Raw genomic sequence first — 20,775 nt, 5'->3', positions numbered from 1 at the left:
CTGGGCGCCGCCATGTTTGTTTACATCCTGAGCCCCAGATTCCTCGTCCCGCCGCGTCGACGTCACCACTTCGGCCCGCCCACCAGAAATCCGCGCGAAACACAGTCGACGAGGCGCTCATGCCCGCTTCAGCCGCCATACTCTAGCGTCCTCCCTCAAGCGGCCTCTGCGCTCCGACGCCCTGGCGATCTCCTCAGCCAGAACCTCCGACGTCCATTCACACGTATCTCCTTGGCCATAATCTTCCCCTACCTCCACTTCACTTTCGGATTCCTCGAAGCATTTTCAACCCCCGTTCTCACCTACGGTAGCTAGCCACAAAGTCAGCTAGCTAGCTGGCTAACTTTTATCAACGTTTTTACTTCTGACACCAATGTAATGACCTGACTAGATCATAAAGAACAACTGTCAGACAGAGGATTGAGTTTACGAATGGACGGTTTATTAAACCAACTTTACACAGGCTACTGTTTGGCCGTAGCCCACGCCAAATAAGTGAAAGATAACCACAAGCCAATGTGACCTTCTCTTGTGGAGCCAGACGTAAGAGAAAGAACAAAGGCAAAACCTGGTCTTAACTTCCAATGCTCCATCCCCTGCCCAACCCCCCTCCACGCCACTCGCCAACCACCAGGATGCCCGGCATCAGAACATTCCAGGCATTCCCGTGATTGGCAGATAGCAGGTGACTGACATGGCGACCCGCGAACACAACCACCTACTAGCCTAACACATAACACACAGCTGTCTGTGCGGGTCGCTACATCTCAAAGTGCTGTACAGAAACCCAGCCTAAAAACCCCAAACACAAGCAATGCAGGTGTAGAAGCACGGTGGCACGCGGTGGCTGTTTTGCCCTGCCCCGGACAGGGCCAAACAGGAAGGATATACCCACCCACTTTGCCAAAGCACAGCCCCACACCACTAGAGGATATCTTCAACCACCAACTTACCATCCTGAGACAAGGCCGAGTATAGCCACAAAGATCTCCGCCACGGCACAACCCAAGGGGGGCGCCAACCAGACAGGAAGATCACGGTCAGGACTTCAACCCACTCAAGTGAACGCACCCCTCCTAGGACGGCATGAAAGAGCACCAGTAAGCCAGTGGACTCAGCCCCTGTAATAGGGTTAGAGGCAGAAATCCCAGTGGAGAGAGGGGAACCGGCAGCGAGACAGCAAGGGCGGTTCGTTGCTCCAGAGCCTTTCCGTTCAACTTCACACTCCTGGCCAGACTACACTCAATCATATGACCCACTGAAGAGATGAGTCTTCAGTAAGACTTAAAGGTTGAGCCGAGGTCTGTGTCTCTCACATGGGTAGGCAGACCATTCCATAAAATGGAGATCTATAGGAGAAATGCAGTTACATGATTCCATATGTGTTATTTCATAGTTTTGATGTCTTCACTATTATTCTACAATGTAGAACATAGTAAAATAAAGAAAAACCATTGAATGAGTAGATGTGTCCAAACTTTTGACTGCTACTGTACGAGCATCACCAGTTCGATTCAGCTACAACCGGAAGCTACTTTTTCGTAGCACTAGCAGGTTAGGAGAACCTGCTCTCCTAACTTGTTACGAAAATCACTTCCGGTCATGCTGTATCGAAGTGGCGCGAAAGAGTGTGTCCTGATACATACGGTCCCTCTCACATCAACTCCCATTGTCCCCCAACAGGTGCGGCCTCAGTCGATATGGGTGCATCTTTATCATGATGAAATTCATGAAATCACGTAAAAACATAAGAGCGCCAGATGCAGTTTCAAGTATAACTGTGTTTTAAATCATTTAACCTGTCAGAAATCAATCAACACACACACAGCTCACTTCTCTACTCGAGTCTCGTCGTCCTGCTGCCGCGGCTAGTCACACTCATGCGTAGCTTGCCAGGACTGTTATCATATATCAATATGCTCCGAGTCATCTAGCATATAAATATATAAGGGTCATACTGCAGTAGCTATCTGCGTGCCAGTCTATGCAATACTAGTGCCGTAAATAAAGGTTAATGAAATGGTGTTGTGTTCTGTGTCGCATCCTATAATCAGTATCTATAGATTGATCTACTTCCAACATGAACAGGTTATCTACCTATTAACCCATTAAAATAACATTTTAACCTATGTGTGGTGACACATTTGACCAATGAGTTGCATGTTATCATGTCAGAAGTAGCAAGGACTTGAGCATAGAGAGAATTGTTTACAATGGCATGAAGGGATTACAATTCTGTTTTGAAACCATTTGCGCATGTTTTGAGAGAGAGAGTGCGGGCGAGCGAGCGAGCGAGCGACACCGGTGTACGGTCTAGAATACACATGTGGCAAAATACGCTGGTTTTGACAGAACAGAGGCTGGCATCTGCGCACCACTTCACCACGTAGGGACTCAACAAATAATTATTCTTCAGAAGATAATTCTCTAGTTTCGTAGAACATTTGCAAGGTAAGATTAAAAACATTGTAACTACAGTAGGCTTACTGTACTGTACGCTACTCTACCGTATCCTACTGCTCTATATTGTATTTCGTTCAGTTTACCTAMTCAGCCTTGAATGTGGTGTAAGAGGTATGGGACAAATTGCAGGCAGGTGAAAATGAATGAGAATGCGCTCTGCTAGGTGTTCTTTAAAATGCTGCAGTGTTCGTCAAACAGGTTACATTGTGGAAATGTGTATTGCGTCGGGGGTGTACTCGGCTATGTACATTTCTTTTAGACAGAGCACATCGCACGGTTTTATCAATATCTGTAAATGTGTGATAACATGAAACAACATTTGCACGCGTGGCAGAATCGTCAGAAGTTATGTTGGAATGTGTACATGGGGGCATCGGAATGCAAATTAAGCATAGCTATGGTTTTGTCTGATCTTGGAAATAATACAAAATATTTAGCCTACAAAATTGCTACGATATTGAGAACCAGCCTGGTCTCATAGACTAGACGTAACATAATCAATGTAAATACGGGACATTCAAATMAGTATGATATGTTACGTATGGTATGGTTACACAAGTCAGAAGGTTAAAGCCCAATTATTATTTTTTTATGAGCGTGAACGAGAGTGTACACACTGGAATTATAATGCATGGTAGAGAATGAGAGAAAAAAGACGGACTCCGAGCGTCAACTTCAAATTAGAAAGCATGCAAACAACAAATACTGAGCCTTTATATTCATGCATAATGAACCAAATACTGAAAGACACTGRAGTTTTGAGTTCCACAAAGTGGGTGTGGAAGAGGTGAGAAAATGGTTGCTATCTATAAATAAGGACAAACCACCTGGTACRGACAACCTGGATGGTAAACTACTGAGGTTGGTAGCGGAATACATTGCAACTCCTATATGCCACATCTTCAATCTTACCCTAGAAGACTGAGTGTGCCCTCATGGAGGGAGACAAAGGTCATTKCGCTACCCAAGAATAGCAGATCACCCTTTAATGGTTCAAACAGCCGACCAATCAGCCTGTTACAAGTGCTTAGCAAACTTTTGGCATTTTTTTTTGTGTTTGATCAAATACAAAGTTATTTTACAGGAAACAAATTAACAACAGACTGTCAGCATGCTTATAGGGAAGGGCACTCAACATGCTCGGCGCTGACACAAATGACTGATTGGCTGAAAGAAATTGATTGTGAGAAGATTGTGGGAGCTGTTTTGTTAGACTTCAGTGCAGCTTTTGATGTAATTGATCATAACCCATTGCTGAYAAAAACCTAGGTGTTATGGATTTGCATTCTCTGCCTTATTATGYATTGAGAGTTACATATCTAGTAGTACACAGAGGGTTTTCAATAATTGAATAATGTGGCRATTGAGCACGTTCAGGAGACTAAACTGCTGGGTGTAACCCTAGATAGCAAGCTGTCATGGTAAAAACATATTGACTCAATAGTTMCTAAAATGGGAAGAGGTCTGTCCATGATAGGACCAGTCGACCAGACTGACCAGTCTCTCCTGCATGTCAGTCTCTCCTGGCTCAAAGTTGAGGAGAGATTGACTGCATCACMATTGGTCTTTGTGCGAGGTATTGATGTGTCGAAGGTACCGAACTGTCTGTTCAAGCAGTTGGCACACAGTTCGGACACTCATCGGTACAAAACAAGACATGCAACCAGAGGTCTCTTCCCCAGGTCCAGAACAAAGTCTGGGAAACGCACAGTATTAAATAGAGCCATGACTACATGGAACTCTCTGCCACCCCAGGTAACTCAAGCTAGCAATAAAACCAGTTTWAAAAAACAGATAAAAGAACACCTTACTGCACAAAGGGGACTGTGAAGAGACACAGCCATTTTATACATCTTGTATTGTAATTTACACTGTACTATGTATTAGACCAAGATACTGTCTATATGTACTGATATGTAGGCTGTGTGTGACGTTTTAAATTGATGTATTTCAGTCCTTGACTAATAATGTGCRMTACTATGTATGATGTCATGTTTCATGTGGACCGCAAGAAGAGTAGCTGATGCTTTTGCAGCTGCTAATGGGGATCCTAATAAATACCAATACCAAGTCTATTTTTCTTGCGTCTACGCAAAGTAATGCTGGTAAAGTGAGCGGATAAATTGCCAGAAAATAGACTGTGCGTTGTTACGTCTGGAATGGTGACATGTATAMTTAAAAAGTGTGAAACTCGAGGAACTCCGTTCAATAGAAAATACTGTTATGTAGAAAGAATGAGACTAGCTAAATTCTTTATAAACTGCTAGGGTGTATTAGCTACAACTTTCCTCACCTTCATGYGCTAACATAACAGGCGGCAGGTATGTTGGATCCCGTATGATATATAAGGTGAGTCAAAGGGAACACACAACAAAAATTCACAAGGGCTTCATAGCGAACATAACAAATACAACTGTTTATTATGGATTCTCATAACAATTAAGTTGGAATACGCTACGCAATGTACGTGAATTTACGCTCTTTTCTCTCGCACGCATATTATGAAGCTGTTGACGGCGTCTCTTCGGTTTCAGTTTAAGGCAAAAACAAAAGGAGGGTTGTTGGTCGAGGGTGAACGTCTAGCAACACAAGGGTTGCGTGTTCGAATCTAATCACGAACAACTTTAGCATTTTAGATAATTAGCTACTTTTCAACTACTTATTACTTTGTAGCTACTTTGCAACTACTTAGCATGTTAGCTAACCCTTCCCTAATCCTAATCTTTTTAGCTAACCCTTCCCCTAACTCCTAACACTTTAACCTTAACCTTAACCCAAAATCCTAGCCTAGCTAACGTTAGCCAGCTAGCTAATGTTATCGTTAGCTTTAGCCACCTAGAAACCTAGTTATTAACATTAGCCACACATTTTTTTTAAAATTTGTAATATATCATATGTTTTGCAAATTCATAACATATTGTACGTTTTGCAAATTCGTAACATATCAGACGAAATGGATGATGGACATCCACAAATTAATACATATCATACGAAAGGTTTAAATGACATCAACATCATGGGCATCCAGTGCCATCCTCTTCATGTTTGTATCACCAACCAATTAAAAGTGTTAAAATGAAAGTGCGTAGCTTCTTGTCCATCGCTAAGAAGGAAATTACATTGGGTCATGGCTATTCACTAGCCCTTTAATGCTCTTATCTGGATTGGCTTTGGTTTTTAAAAAATACACTTTTTATGCAGTTTGGTATTTTACAAAAAAACGTATCTCTATCAATGTGACAGCATTGTTAATATGCCTCTAATTACTACGTTGTAGTAATGTTGTTAGAATGTTGTATTTGTTATTGGGTGCTATGTGTCAGATAAGGCTAAATAAATTGGCACAACATAGTAATACAGGCATATTAACTATGATGTCATATGTTAAATTGCCATCCGGTTCAAAGGATGTGCTTGATACCCAAATAAGATTGACATAGACATCTCAATCATTCTGTATACAGTTCTTTAGACTTATCCAGAATAGAATGGCAGATTATTTGAGACACAATCCCCATTTCATGCTACTTTGCCTTGGTACATTTGCTGTCTCCTAGTGGATATGGTCTCTYCTTAGAAAAGGGTGATTTCATTCATCCATCCTCATTCATTTGATTAATCTCTTCAGTTACGGTTATTTATTTCATACTTGGCAAACAAGTATCCGACAGCAGCAAAGGCAGAGCTCTTTTCGCCCTTCTATGTGGGACAGAAAAAGTAAGTCTTAACCCAATCACTTGGTTTCCTGGTTACTAAAATTCGAATAGTTTGCCTAWTTTCCATTTATGTGACAAAACAAGCAGTCATTGTGTAGAGAATCATTGTACCATCTAAACCTCTATGAAATATATTGACCATAACCAAAAATATTGTATTTTCAGCTGTTTGAAGCTGATGTACAAAACCGAAAGTAAAAGCAAAAATGAAACTTAACATTGGGAAGTATAGAAATAGTGCACATAGAACAGATTTACCGCTTCTTAGACTTGCTTTCAATGAGAATTTTGGTGAAATTTTCTTCTCATAGCTACAGTACCAGTCAAAAGTTTAGACACACCTACTCATTGAAGYGTTTTTCTTTATTTTTACTATATTCTACATTGTAGAATAATAGTGAAGACATCAAAACTATGAAATAACACATATGGAATAATGTAGTAACCAAAAAAGTGTTAAACAAATCCAAATATATTCTATATTTGAGATGATTTAAAATAGCAACCCTTTTGCCTTGATGACAGCTTTACACACTCTTGGTATTCTCTCAATCAGCTTCACCTGGAATGCTTTCCCAATAATTTTGAAGGAGTTCCCACATATGCTGAGCACTTGTTGGCTGCTTTTCCTTCACTCTGAGGTTCAACTCATCCCAAACCATCTCAATTGGTTTGAGGTCAGGTGATTGTGGAGGCCAGATCAGAAAAMAGTAAAAATAAAGAAAAACACTTGAATGACTAGGTGTGTCCAAACTTTTGATTGGTTTTGTATATTAAAGCGAGGAAGAGAAGAGACAATTGGAGCGTATCGGTAGAAATGTCAGACTGGATAATATTTTGCATATCATTATGTCTTGCCTGACAGATGGCCATATCCAGAGAGACTATAATTCCATTTTATATCTTTGCACATTCTGTAGGCCATCAATCAATATAACTGTGCTTTCTGAACAGGGAGGCAACTGAGGRCAGTTTGTCAGAAACGTTTTAAAAACGCTCAGGGGAAGTAGCCTCCAGCAGTAGTGCTGAAGAAGTTACCCTCAACCCAGTACTTCTTCTGTCCCAGATAAAACCCTTAAAAATAGTTGAATTCCATTTCAACAATGAATACATGTAATATTTTGAGCTCCAAATAGATGTAAATTTTTTTGGGGCCAGATTTGAAATGTTTTTCAAAGCGTTTCAGGGGAAATCCTGCTCGTGCTGTTTTGTTCGACCCTTTCGTTCATGAGTGTGTTATGATCCAGGCGTGATACAGCTCAGGCAGATGTCTTTACCTTTCCATGTGCAGTTTCCATGTTGTCATCACGGTGACAACAGATAGGCCGTCATCGCCTGGCCACCTTCCACAAGCGACACCATCAACACAATAGTGGCAGATGGGTGAGACCCTGGTGTGTTTACACAGTAGGCTGTGTGCGTGTGTAGTAGTGTTTCTCAACTCTGATCCTCAGATACCCCCAAGGTTGCTCGTTTGTGTTCCAGCCTAGCACCAGGACACCTCATTCAACTCCTCAACTAATCACCAAGCCCGTTTGAATAAGTTATACCTTGGAGGTAGCCTACCTACACAAGGACTGGAGTTGAGAAACACACAGACATACAACAGACTCAACCTTCCAGAAAGAGTTGCCTCCCTCTCTCTTTTCTCTCTCCGTGTGGGATCCTATAGAGAGGTTCGAGTGCCCTTGCTGCTACTARAGAGTTCATTAGCCACATCATGTCTTCTACTGTGAAAACATTGTCAGAGAGGCAGCCGGGGAGATCAAGGCTATGGGAATTCTCCTGTGTCACCGTGCGGAGGAGAGGAGAACAGGATTCATGGCAGAGGCCTTTGATCAGTGACAGAGCGCGTGAGTGCAGGAGACCAGACGAAGACTGTGCTGATGGCATCGGGCCTAATCACTAGATTAGTCATCAGATAGCCTAGCCCGCCTAGCCTAGCCCCTTGACGCACACTGCTAATTAGGAAGTGGAGAAGTGGAGCCATGTGCCAGAATATGAGAGAAAACAACAATACTTTTTCATCGACTTTTTAAATCGGTGTTTTATGTAACACGTCTTGTACTAATTGTTCCTAAGCTAATGTAGGGTGACGCAGTGTGATTATGCACAAATTCAACCAGGCCCAGGAAATGAACACACACACACACACACACACACACACACACACACACTCTCTCATCTAAACAATGGCATCTATAGTTGCAAGTTGCGCTATATCCTTATGGATCTCTATGAGGGATAACATCTGTTTTTTTTCTGTGTAGAGTGAACCTTCCTACAGACTGAGAATGACCTAGAAGCCACCACTGCTGAGCCCAGCAGAGCAGGATATCATTCTTGTGTGTAAGCAACAAGGTGTGTGACAGAAAACAGGGCTCCAGCTGCACCCGGGTCAACCTGTCAAACATGGAGGGCCACGTCACACTGTTGCCCCCCCTGCTGCTGCTCCTCTGTAGCCTGTCAGGGGTGTGGGGGTTCCCCTTCGGCCCCGTCCTTGACATGGACGTCAACCCCAGGACCACAGTGTTCTCCCAAGGTAAGATCAGACCAAGGCTCCAGCTCTGCTGTACACTCTTAGAAAAAGGGTTCCAAAAGGGTTCTTTGGCTGTCCCCATAAGAAAAACTTATTTGGCTCCAGTTAGAACCAATTTGTTTCCAGGTAAAACACTTTGGGGTTCAATGTTGAACCCTCTGTGGAAAGGGTTCTATATGGAACCTAAAAGGGTCCTACCTGGAACCAAAATGGTTCTACCAGGAACCAAATAGGGTTCTTCAAAGGGTTATCATGAGGACAGCCGAATAACCCTAGATAGCATTTTTTTCCTAAGAGTGTATACTAGTTTGAGCCAGGTTGTCCTGTCAACATGACTGCACCTGACCTAGAGAAACCTCTGGGACCTAGCTATAGGCCTAGGAGTTTTTCCTGGTCAGATCACATGGCCTGGGAAAACTCCTGGCTCTACATCTACTGTGTACTAGTATCACACGCGGTGTCCTGATTCAATACAACTGACTTTTAACAAGTGGCACAGTTTTGAAATTTGCCCTGAAGACAGCCAGCCCCTACTTCCAGGGAGTTATTAATCGTCTCTCTCAAGTCAAGTCCTAGTTCACTTAGTTCACCATGCAGCTCTAATGAAACACTAGAGAATAGAAGAGGACCCCATAGAAGAGGACCCCTCTACGTTGGAACCCTGACCAGTGCCTGTGTAGAAAATGAAATAGTACTGAACAGGGGATTTTAAAAAGGGGTTAGGGTACATCATTTACACGCATCAGCATCTCTTTCCCTCCCATATCAGCTCAGCCTCTCTTTGTCTATCCACTGCAGCATAATCTATCACCCAGAAAGCTACTGTAGCAAAGGGATTACCCAGCCCTGGCAGGTTCTTCAGATGACTATACTGTACCTGGCTACTCTCTCCTCTCCACTCCTCTCCACTCCTGTCTCGAGAGGAGGAATATTATTAACAGGAGGGGAGTAAAGAGAGCCTGGTGTATCGCCTTCCTGGACAGTGGTGCCGTCACAAAACCAGGCTATTACAGTGGAAAGAGATGGTTAGAGATAAGATAGACAGGACTGTTAGGGGGGGTTAAAGGTGACATAAAACCACCAAAACGTATGGGTTGAATATTTCTTCCCTCTACCCAATCAGGGAAATGGATTCCAGATTATTTGATGGGTGCCCTATGGAAATCATTTTTTTTGTTCAGAAAGCCTCTATTGCTAAGTCGGTCTAACACAGTCAATCTTATTTTTCTCCTTGTCCTTGTAGAAGGAAACCCGTGACCTACATTCAGACTCCCATGGGCTGTGTGTGTGTGCACGTGCGTGTGTGTGTGCATGCATATATGATCTCTACTCACATCTAAAATCTGCACYTGCATGCACCCCCAGTCACTTTCACTTAGGAGAAACATGCCCCAGTGCAGAATGAAGAGTGGAGAGAGTAGCACCTCGTAGAGAAAAATGGCCGCCGGGCAAATGACTGTAATGTGTATGAAAAGGAGGGCTATTCTATGTGGGTGGTGCTGGTGGTGGTACTGTATGACCACCGTTGGTAGTCTGAGATCTCAGCTATATTTATCTCTGTGGGTGGGGTGAGAGGGCGATCATTAATTTGCACTATGTTTTACAGTTGGTRTGTAGGAGTGGGTGTACGTTGACTCTCAATAAAACTCGCTAAGAGCTGGCATATCTGACATACTGAAATTCAAACAATGTGTATGCATGCGTGTTTGTGATTGAGTGTGTCTCTCTATGGTTAGATGAATGCCTGTCTCTGGTCTGAACTCAAGGGAGGAACCTAGGAGATTGTCTCCCACTCTCTCTGCTGGTGCCAACCAGACCTGAAGTAATGGAAACATGCATGCACTATTGATGCATGTGTAAGATCTGTCTACTGCTGCTATGAGGAGAGAGTGCAGCGGAGGTCTTGATAGTAGTGGATTTCTGTGTATTATTTAGTCGTTGGTTTAGAATATTGCAGTTTCTTCAGTTGAAAGGGGGAGATTTTATGTAGACTAGCATACCACTCCTGAGGCATGTAGCTATGTTCAGGGCTTGCGATAGTAAGGTTAATAATTGGCAATAGTGATCTGTAATTCACATTTCAAATCAAATTGTATTGGTCACTTACACATATTTAGCAGATGTTATTGCGGGTGTAGTGAAATGCTTGTATCTATTTAGTCAAGTCAGTTGTTGTGTGTAGGTAAACAGAAAAAAGGACTCACTAAAATACTAATGAGTTGACYAGGCTCAATCTGAAAACAAGTGTTTTGTCTCTCTCAGCCCCTAGAGTCTATCTCTCTGCCTTTCGTTCTTCTTGTTGGATGCAGCATCTCACAATTTGTTCTCACCAGTCAGTGTTTGCAGAAAATGGCTTCTTTTAATGTGACACTCGGGTGACAATAGAGAACAATTGGACATCTTGACCCTGGTGAGTTATCCAGTGATGCTCTGGTCGATCTCTTTCTCTGGTGTTCCCTGAGCTTGGTGGTTGACAGGATCTTAACAGAGACAGACTCTGCCTAGATACCTGAAATGGCACCAGGATGTATGCACTAACTGTAGGAGTTTTTGATACCATCATAAGACAAATATCTCTGCTTTTTGMTATGGCTGTGCGTGCACTGCTTTCGTTGTAATGTTGTCTTTCAGAACTCTCATGGTAACCAAAAAATATTGGGAAAAACATAGTCAGGCTGATGGAGATAAATAGAAAGGGTTACATTGTGACAGGCAACCATGAGAGTTGCATAAGGCCAAAACCTCAGTACTGCCAAACATCACAAGAATGATGGTAAATATGACAGACCACTCGTGATAGACAGAACACACTTGTTTATGTTGACAGTGTGTGGGCTGTTCCCTCCGATGATTTAAGGAAATGAAGCCACTAGTGGTGAGGCAGCTATGCCGATCCTTGGTCGAAATAATCGAATTCCCCATATGCTSAGACATTTTAGAGGTTTTTGAAAATAGGGAACAGGAAGTATTGTATTCTTGATCATTTATTTTTGTCAAACTTCATTTTAAAAGTCAGTACTTTATAGTCTTGCTTCTCGAGATGTACATTTGGGTGCAATTTATTCCAATCATGTTCTATAGATAAATCTATGATAGTTATGACTAGAAGGCTAGAACTCCTACAGTTTGCCTTGACAGGTATTGGTGGACCAATACCTGACAAGGTAATATAATAACATTGATCAATTTAGCAACAGCTGACAGTTCTCACCAGTGTCAACAAGTCATGTGTTGTCCCCCCAGCCCATGTACCCATGTGTGTGTGTGTGTGTGTGTGTATGTGTGTGTATGTGTGTGTGTGTGTGTCATGTGCCTGTCTTAGTTAGTCAGAGAGGATCAGGCGTGCGCAATGAGTCACAAGGGCAATCACACACAGAACAGCTCTATACTCCCTCAATCCAATAAGACACACACTAGATTTACTGTGCTTTTGGACCGACCCCAAGGATAGGAAAACAGACGGACACACCACACACAACAACACACACCACACACACACACACACACACACCACACACACACACACACACAACACACACACACACACACACCACACACACACACACACACACACACACACCACACACACACACACACAACAAAACAACACAATAAAACACACACACATCCTTTGTTCTTCTATCCATGAAAGCACCTGTAGGGCACATGACATCTACTCTTCTACATGACATACATGAAAATACATAACACAAATGCACCCAGACCTCTTCTGATGCCGAGAGAGCCGACCCCTTTTTCTCTGTGAGACAGGTGAAATGGTATAGATGCAAAGTGTGTGTGTTCAGTTTACACACAGGGTGCATTCCACGTGCGGCACTAGGGACAGGGGTGAGAGGTCACAGCGACAGCCTCCCTCAGATCCTCCTATCATCGCTGCACGACAATGGTAGATAGAAGAAACCGCCCCGTCGGCTCAGCTCAGCTGCACTCTCCGTCGCTTGTTGACTCTCCTCATCGATTTTTAACGGGAGCACAAGGTGCAGCTTGTGCTGTGGGTTAGAATCTCTCTCTCTCTCTCTCTCTCTCTCTCTCTCTCTCTCTCTCTCTCTCTCTCTCTCTCTCTCTCTCTCTCTTCTTCTTGCTCTCTCTCTCTCTCTCTCTCTCTCTCTCTCTCTCTCTCTCTACCTCAGAAGTGCACAACTCAGGCCCTCAAGTTTCTGAGTATTGTTGTTGTCTGCCTGTGTGTAAGTCAGTTTGTAGTTGATGTAAAATGTATATATGAAATCAGCAGGACTGGGGCCCTTGACGACTGGATTTATGCCTAATAGATTCTTGGTTTTTCCATAGTTGGGAGGAAGCTGGGGCCGTCCTAATACTTTTGTCTATATAATCGTATTCTTCTGTGTTGAGAAAAATGTACCTTCTATGACTATGATATGTGGTTGTCTCACCTAGCTATCTTAAGATGAATGCACTWACTSTAAGAACTGAACAAAATAATGAAATCATCATAATCGTTTTATTGCGTTCATTGTAGGATTCAACTTTATTTTCAAGTAYATTCACCCAATAGAAGTTTTTCATTTTAATATGAAGAGGGTAAAGTTGGTAATAATTTTACGAGCAAAATTCAATAATCGTCACATCGCTACTTATGTGTTTGTTTGGCCTTAGAACGTTGCCTTCGGAGCAGCTCATAGGTCAGGCTTCTGACAGACATCAAGGACACTTCGCCCCCGACTGCCTTGGGCGGCGGCCTTATTGCGTCATCATCGTCGGCCTATTTTTAAAACGAAGAATCCAAGGCTATTCTTGTGCACACACTTGGATTAGTCAAWTGAAAAATGAGATTTGTTTTTACATTGCCACGGGTTGTCATTGTGTTAGCGTAACTGCGCAAAATAAAATAATCTGGGACAAAACATAATGTTCTTGTTGGGTTTTGAGAAAGGGAGAGTGATAGAGAGTGTGAGTGTGTGTGTCTGTCTGTCTGTGTGTGTGCACGTCTTTGTGTGTGTGTGTGTGCGCGCAGGTTTGCTTGTCTGTGTGTGTTGTTCTGTTTGTGTGTGCCCTGCTGTGTCGTGACTGCCGCCCCCCCCCCTTTCTGCATAACCTCCAGTGTGGCCTGACCTTTGAGTTGGTCAGAGGAGAAGAGATTCTCATGGCTCACTCATGTCTCTGCCTGTCTCTCGGACTGCCTGTCTCTCTGACTGCCTGTCTGACTATCTCTCTGCCTGCATGCTAGTCATGGGTGCTACTCATAGTATCACCATTGTATCCCTGAGTGACTGTTTGTGCGGGGAGGAGGTTTTCAAACAGGTTTGACAGCATAACGAAGTGACTTTACCAGTGACAAGTGACAACATGTAGTATTTGTTGTAGTAACTGGCAATCCCAATTTTTTTGTCATTTAAGCCATTGCSGTCTGTGAGGGCGGTTGAATTATGCGAATTGTGCACCTGTCCACAGAGATGTATTGAAGGACATTCACTACTTTTTTGTCACAAACTACAGTAATGCAATTGATGACATTATTAACCCTATCAGAAGAACCCAATAAATCTGACTGGCACGATTGTGTGTATTATAAGTCTTGGCACAGTGTGGTCTCTCCCTAGTGTGTTTTATTGAGAAAAAAAAATCAATTCTTATAGAAGACCAAAAAGTCAAAGCATGATTTAATGAACAGCATTCTGTTCATCAAAGAAGGTGTTTAGGTTGTTCGTGAGCGAGCCGTTGGTGTCCGCGACTTGGCTGGCGTTCCCTTTATAATCTGTGATTCTCTGGAGTACCTGCCACATATGTCTTGCGACCACTTTGTCCCTGTACTGTTATCTGTCCTCTTTGATTGCCTTATGGAGGGCATAGATGGTCTGTTTGTACACGTCCATGTTCCCAGTTACCTTGCCGTGTTTAAATGCGGTGGTTTGCGATTTCAGTTTTGCGCGAATGCTGCCATCCATCAATGTTTTTTGGTTTGGATAAATTCTAATCGTCGCAGTGGTAACAACATCCTCTATGCACTTCCTGATGAACTCAGCCACTGAGTCAGTGTATACGTCAATACTATTCTCGGAGGCAACCCGTAACATTTCCCAGTCTGCGTGATCAAAATGATCTTGAAGCATAGATTCTGATTGGTCGGACCAACGTTGAACAGTCTTTACATGGGTGCTTCCTGTTTAAGCTTCTGCCTGTAGCCATCCCGGAAGGGGGAGTAGCAATGGTCAAGAGTYCTCGATGAGCGAGGAGCTTTGGTTGCATTTTCCTCAGATTTCCTTTATTAAAGTCCCCAGCTACAATAAATGTGGCCTRAGGATATGCGCTTTCCAGTTTGCACATAGTCAAGTTTAGTTCCTGAGAGCTGTGTCAGCTTGGGGCAGATATATCTCGGGAGGTAATGCGGWCGGCATTTGATGGTGAGATATTCCATATCAGGAGAACTTGAGTTCCTGTACATTACCACAATCACACCACGAGTAGTTAATCATGAAACATACTGTACACCGCCACCATTTCTGGTCGAAATGCTGATGAGTGATCGCCTATCTAATATCCATAAGTTATTTTCGGCTCTAGGTAATAATGCAAGAAACGTTATGAGCAAATAATGTAAGAAATAACATACACAAACAAATCAAATATGCAAAATTGGATAGGAGCTGGAAACAGGGCGACCATGTCTGTCGTCGACATCATATATAAGTTCCCAGTAATATTGGGTAAACCACCAATATTTCAGAATTACAGTGCCTTCTTCAGGGTAATATCATGAATGCTTTTTTAACCACATGGGAGCATCGATCGATGAGTCTTCTTTTTGCTGAACATGCAATTTGATTTATGGCACCTGCTCACAACCATTGCATGTTTCTATGTTGTAAATCTTYATATCGTGGGGTAGTAGAAGTGATGGTTGTGTTTGAAATGGGGTATTGGGGGAGGGCATTTTAAGGCCATTCAGCAGGAGATGTGRCCCAGTACTGTCAAATCATATAAGCGTACAAATGCCACAATTAGGGCAGTGTGCGTGTGTCTGTGTGTGTGTGCCATTGGGGGAAGGGGTGCACAAGAAGGGTTGATTAGGGTTATCTCAATCACTGCATATTGTACAGCCTGAGCTTCATATCCCTTGAAAAAATACAGCAGACAAACAACACAAGGTTACACATTTCTTTCATTCCTTTGTGTTTTGACCTTAATTCATGGAAACGGATCAAACTAAATATTTTATCAGTAGTCTGGAACCTCTGAAATGGGGGCAAGCTGCTCCGTTTCTACGAAGTGGTGAAAAAGASGTCATTGTTTTCATCTAGGCTGCTATATTTAAGATGTGATCTTATTTAGTGGTGAGGCAGATAAGACAGTATTTTAATTGTGAGTAGCAGCACTGCTCGTTCATTGATGGAGTTTGAAGATAAAAAAGTGAGGAATATGGGATAGAAAAAGAAAGAGAGATTAAGAACGGGATAGAGGTGGACAGAGATGACGAGAATAAATGTGAGATGGAGAGAGGGAGAGTTTAACAAAAGGAGGAAGGAATAATGGAAAATACACTGAGGAATATGAGTCAGCATGGTGTAGATGGGTATAATAATTTAGCACACATCCTCCCCTCTTTAACCTCCTCTCCTCCTCCCCTTCTCCTCCTCTTCCTCCTTCCTCGATCCTCCTCCCCCTCGTTTTCCTTTCCTCCTCCTTCTTCCCCTCTGTTCCTCCTCTCCTCTTCCTCCCCCCTTTATTTTGGTGAATTGATGGGAGTATGTCCCAGGCTGATTGCAGTAATAAGAACTTAAATGCATGACGTCCCACATATTGATTTACTGGGGACGGATGCACGCTTGTCACAGTCAATCTGTTGCACTTCCCATTTACTTCTGATAGATAGTTAAGCTACCGGGAAAAAATTATGAATCGTTAGAAAACACAACCTGATATAATGTCACCGAGACCATTGGAAAGAGGAAGTATGTGCGTAGTTGAATATTCCAACTATATAACTTTAAGTACAACTTTAAGTACAGACAGTTTCATTCTATGAGGCAAGACTTACAGCAAAAAAATAAAATAAAAAAAAAAATAAAAAAAAAAGACTTACAGCATACCTAAGACTGGAATTCCACCAAATCCAACATAGTAATATTTGGGGAATGTTTTGTCATTGCGCTATATTTTCTTATTCTGAAAGTGGAAGCATCAACTTGTGGGTCTAGTACTTGGCAGTAGTAATAGTACTTATAGGTTTTTCCAGTAACAACACCATTCTGTGACTTTATTTGACCATGGGAAAACTGTGCAAATACCACAATGCAGGTTCAGTTAAATCGACCCCAAAGACTCAGTAAGTTTGTGTGTTTGTTTTCAGGCCTGTTAGGTTGCCAGCGTTTCAGCAGCCCATCTCAAAACTACAGCACACTGCTCCTGGAGGAGGACAATGGGGTGCTATACGTGGGGGCCAGGGGGGCTCTCTATGCCCTGGACACCACCAACATCTCCACGCCCGGTAACCTCACGGTGAGTGCCGGGATGCTATCTTGCTAACCCTTAGATCGGCAATTAATTTGTATTGTATTTGTAACTGGTTAGCTGGTACAGCACATCATATCTGTCAATAGTCTAGGTGATGTGGGTAAGGCGGAGTCAGGCGCAGGACACAGAGATGAGTAATAATKGTAACTTTACTCAATAAACAATCTTCCATCAAGGAGAACAAAATTCCAGAGCACATAAACGAGACAACTTGACAACAATAAACACACACAAAACCATGATGGAACCAGAGGGTTAAATAGGGAATAAATTATAACGTAATGGAAACCAGGTGTGTACAATCAAGACCAAACAAAAGGAAAAAGAAATGTAGATCGGTGGAGACTAGAAGGCCGGTGACGTCGACCGCCGAARGCCGCCCGAACAAGGAGGCACCAACTTCGGCGGAAGTCGTGACAACATCTCATGACCGTTATGTTGCAATTTGCAAAACTAACCCTCTTTCACAAATCTTTTTCTCTTTCACAACTTTTAAACAGGACAGGCTAATAATAGCCTTAAGGAGATTCAGTAAATCCTATTGTACGTTCATTTTCTTCAGTGTGGGCATTGGATTAAATGCATGGTGCAAGCTTACTCACGGGCCAACAGAATAGATTAAAACACAATGTAGTTGATGGGAGTAACTGGAGWATTAAAATGGAGTACTAAAATMGAGTATTCACTGGAGTATTACAATGGAGTATTCACTGGAATATTAAAGAGCAGTATTCACTGGTATTTAAATGTTGGCATGTTACACTGTCCATCCTCCCACTACCTATTTGGGTGACATGAGAGGTCATTCTTCTCCCCCTTACAGATTGACTGGGAAGCTTCGGCCGAGCAGATGAAGCAGTGTCTCAACAAAGGAAAAGACAATCAGGTACAACCCATTGCATGTAGCTCACACCGCTCAACACCTGTCTGTCCCTGTCTGTCTGTCTGTCTGTCTGTCTGTCTGTCTGTCTGTCTGTCTGTCTGTCTGTCTGTCTGTCTGTGTCTCTCTCTCTCTCTCTCTCTCTCTCTCTCTCTTTCTCTTTATCTCTCTCTCTCTTTCTCTCTCCTTATTAAATGGTATAAAAAAGATGTGCTGTTGTTATTATAATGTAATAATGTAGTCCTCATGCAGAAGGAGTCAAGTGAATGTGTTAGCCTGTGTCTTCAGGACTAGGTTGACGCTTTATAGATGTATAACCGTCCTGCGTTGTCTCTCCTACAGACAGAGTGTTACAATCACATCCGCATCCTACAGAGGTACAATGAGACTCACCTGTACGTCTGTGGCACGCACGCCTTCAGGCCCCTCTGTGCTTACATAGTAAGAGCTTTTCTTCCTATTGCTGGAAACTTCCCTGTTTACATTCTGGCTTCCAACGTACTGCCCATTAGCATGCTGTGTTATCTGTTTTGTTATGGTGGTAGTGTGATTTATATTCCCGTAGTGTAGTTATTGACCCCCTCTTCTTCTTCTTCTCTCTATCAGGATGTGGAGCGCTTCACTTTCTCCTCTGGCTTCGAGGAGGGCAGGGACAGGTGTCCCTACGACCCAGCCAAGGGCTACACCAGCCTCCTTGTGGGTAAGAACCTTAATCTACTCCTTGGGGTGCACTATTTTGCCCTAACCAAGCAGTAAGAAGAAACTGAGAGACACTCTTCGATCTCCTGTTCTGTGTCCTCTCTCTCTGACCCCTCCATATCTCTCTCTGTGGTCTGTCAGACGGTGAGATGTTCTCAGCGTCCCAGTATGAGTTCCGCAGCTCTCCGGACGTTCGTCGGAACTTCCCCTTCCCCACTCTGAGGACAGAGGAGGCTCCGACCAGGTGGCTGCTGGGTAAGYACAGATTATGGCCCATCCCTTATCTTATACACATTGGTCACATTTTGCGGCTTGATCCCTACGGTTATGCAATTTTGGAATACCAATACCAAAACTGTCATTTTGATTCATAATACTACAGCTATACGGCACTAAGCAGACCTGAGGGTATTTTCAAATACACAGCCAAAAAACAACTACTTCAAATAGACATGGTTGTAAATACATGCCAATACTTTCCAATTTCCAAATACATTATGGCAATATTCAACTACTTGTGAAAATAATTCAAGAAACTTTGTCAAAATACACTATATATACAAAAGTATGTGGACACCCCTTCAAATCAGTGGATTTGGCTATTTCAGCCACACCCGTTGCTGACAGTTGTATAAAATAGAGCACACAGCCATGCAATCTCCATAGACAAACATATCACTAGAATGGCCTTACTGAAGAGCTCAGTGACTTTCAACATGGCACCGTCATAGGATGCCACCTTTCCAACAAGTCAGCTTGTCAAATTTATGCCCTGCTAGAGCTGCCCCGGTCAAATGCAAGTGCTGTTATTGTGAAGTGGAAACATCTAAGAGCAACAACGGCTCAGCCGCAAAGTAGTAGGCTACACAAGCTCACAGAACGGAACCGCCGAGTGTTGAAGCGCGTAAAAATCGTATGTCCTCGGTTGAAACACTCACTACCAAYAACTGTTCGTCGGGAGCTTCATGAAATGGGTTTCCATGGCCGAGCAGCCGCACACAAGCCRAAGATCACCWTGCGCAATGCCAAGCMTCGGCTGGAGTGYTGTAAAGATTGCCGCCAATGGACTCTGGAGCAGTGGWAAAGCATTCTCTGGAGTGATGAATCYRGCTTCACCATCTGGCAGTCCGACGGACGAATCTGAGTTTGGCYAATAKCASGAYTACGCTWCCTGCCGATATGCATAATGCCYACTGTAACYTTTGGTGGTYGAGGAATAATGGTCTGGTGTTGTTTTTCATGGTTRGGGCTAGGCCCCTTAGTTACAGTGAAGGGAAATCTTAATGATACAGGACACAATGACATTCTAGACGATTCTGTGCTTCCAACTTTGTGGCAACAGTTTGGGGAAGGCCCTTTCCTGTTTCAGCATGACATTGCCCCGGTGCACGAAGCAAGGTCCATACAGAAATGGTTTGTCGAGATCGGTGTGGAAGAACATGACTGGCCTCAACTCCATCGAACACCTATGGGATGAATTGGAAAGCTGACTGTGAGCCAGGCCTAATCGCCCAACATCAGTACCCGACCTCACCAATGCTCTTGTGGCTGAATGGAAGCAAGTCCCCTTCAGCAATGTTCCAACATTTAGTGGAAAGCCTTCCCAGAAGAGTGGAGGCTGTTATAGCAGCAAAGGGGGCACCAACTCCATATTACTGCCCATGATTTTGGAATGAGATGTTCGACAAGCAGGGGTCCACATACTTTTGGTCATGTAGTGGAATTGTTTCTAAATGTATTTAAACGTAATTCAGTAAATAGTAAATAGTAAATAGTATTTGAAACCTGGTCTGGTACGATGTACTGGTCGAAAACATAGGTCATTTAATATCCATTCCTTCATAATACAAGATCTTCCTTCACTTTAGCATTCTTCAATTTATATACTGTGGTCATCCTTGCTTTCAGCCTACATTATCTCTATAGGAGTTGGTGGCATGGTAGCAGGTTGTCGWTAACATGAATCTCTCCATAGTATGTGCTTTGTC

General features: G+C 43.0%; 1 protein-coding gene across 1 annotated transcript in view; it reads left to right on the top strand.

The window, feature by feature from the left end:
• The first annotated feature begins 2,315 nt into the window (after positions 1-2,315).
• The window catches only part of sema4gb (sema domain, immunoglobulin domain (Ig), transmembrane domain (TM) and short cytoplasmic domain, (semaphorin) 4Gb), a 34,448-nt gene continuing 15,988 nt past the window's right edge, over positions 2,316-20,775 (top strand). The window contains 7 exon segments of the mRNA XM_070448319.1: positions 2,316-2,451; positions 8,450-8,721; positions 17,045-17,193; positions 18,032-18,094; positions 18,431-18,529; positions 18,695-18,788; positions 18,929-19,042. Of these exon segments, the coding sequence (XP_070304420.1) occupies positions 8,592-8,721; positions 17,045-17,193; positions 18,032-18,094; positions 18,431-18,529; positions 18,695-18,788; positions 18,929-19,042 (649 nt within the window). The 5' untranslated portion in view covers positions 2,316-2,451; positions 8,450-8,591.

The sequence above is a fragment of the Salvelinus sp. IW2-2015 genome, linkage group LG18 (assembly GCF_002910315.2).
Source record: "Salvelinus sp. IW2-2015 linkage group LG18, ASM291031v2, whole genome shotgun sequence".
Lineage (NCBI taxonomy): Eukaryota > Metazoa > Chordata > Actinopteri > Salmoniformes > Salmonidae > Salvelinus > Salvelinus sp. IW2-2015.
The sequence above is the reverse complement of the archived record's forward strand: the minus strand, read 5'-3'. Positions and strand labels throughout refer to the sequence as shown.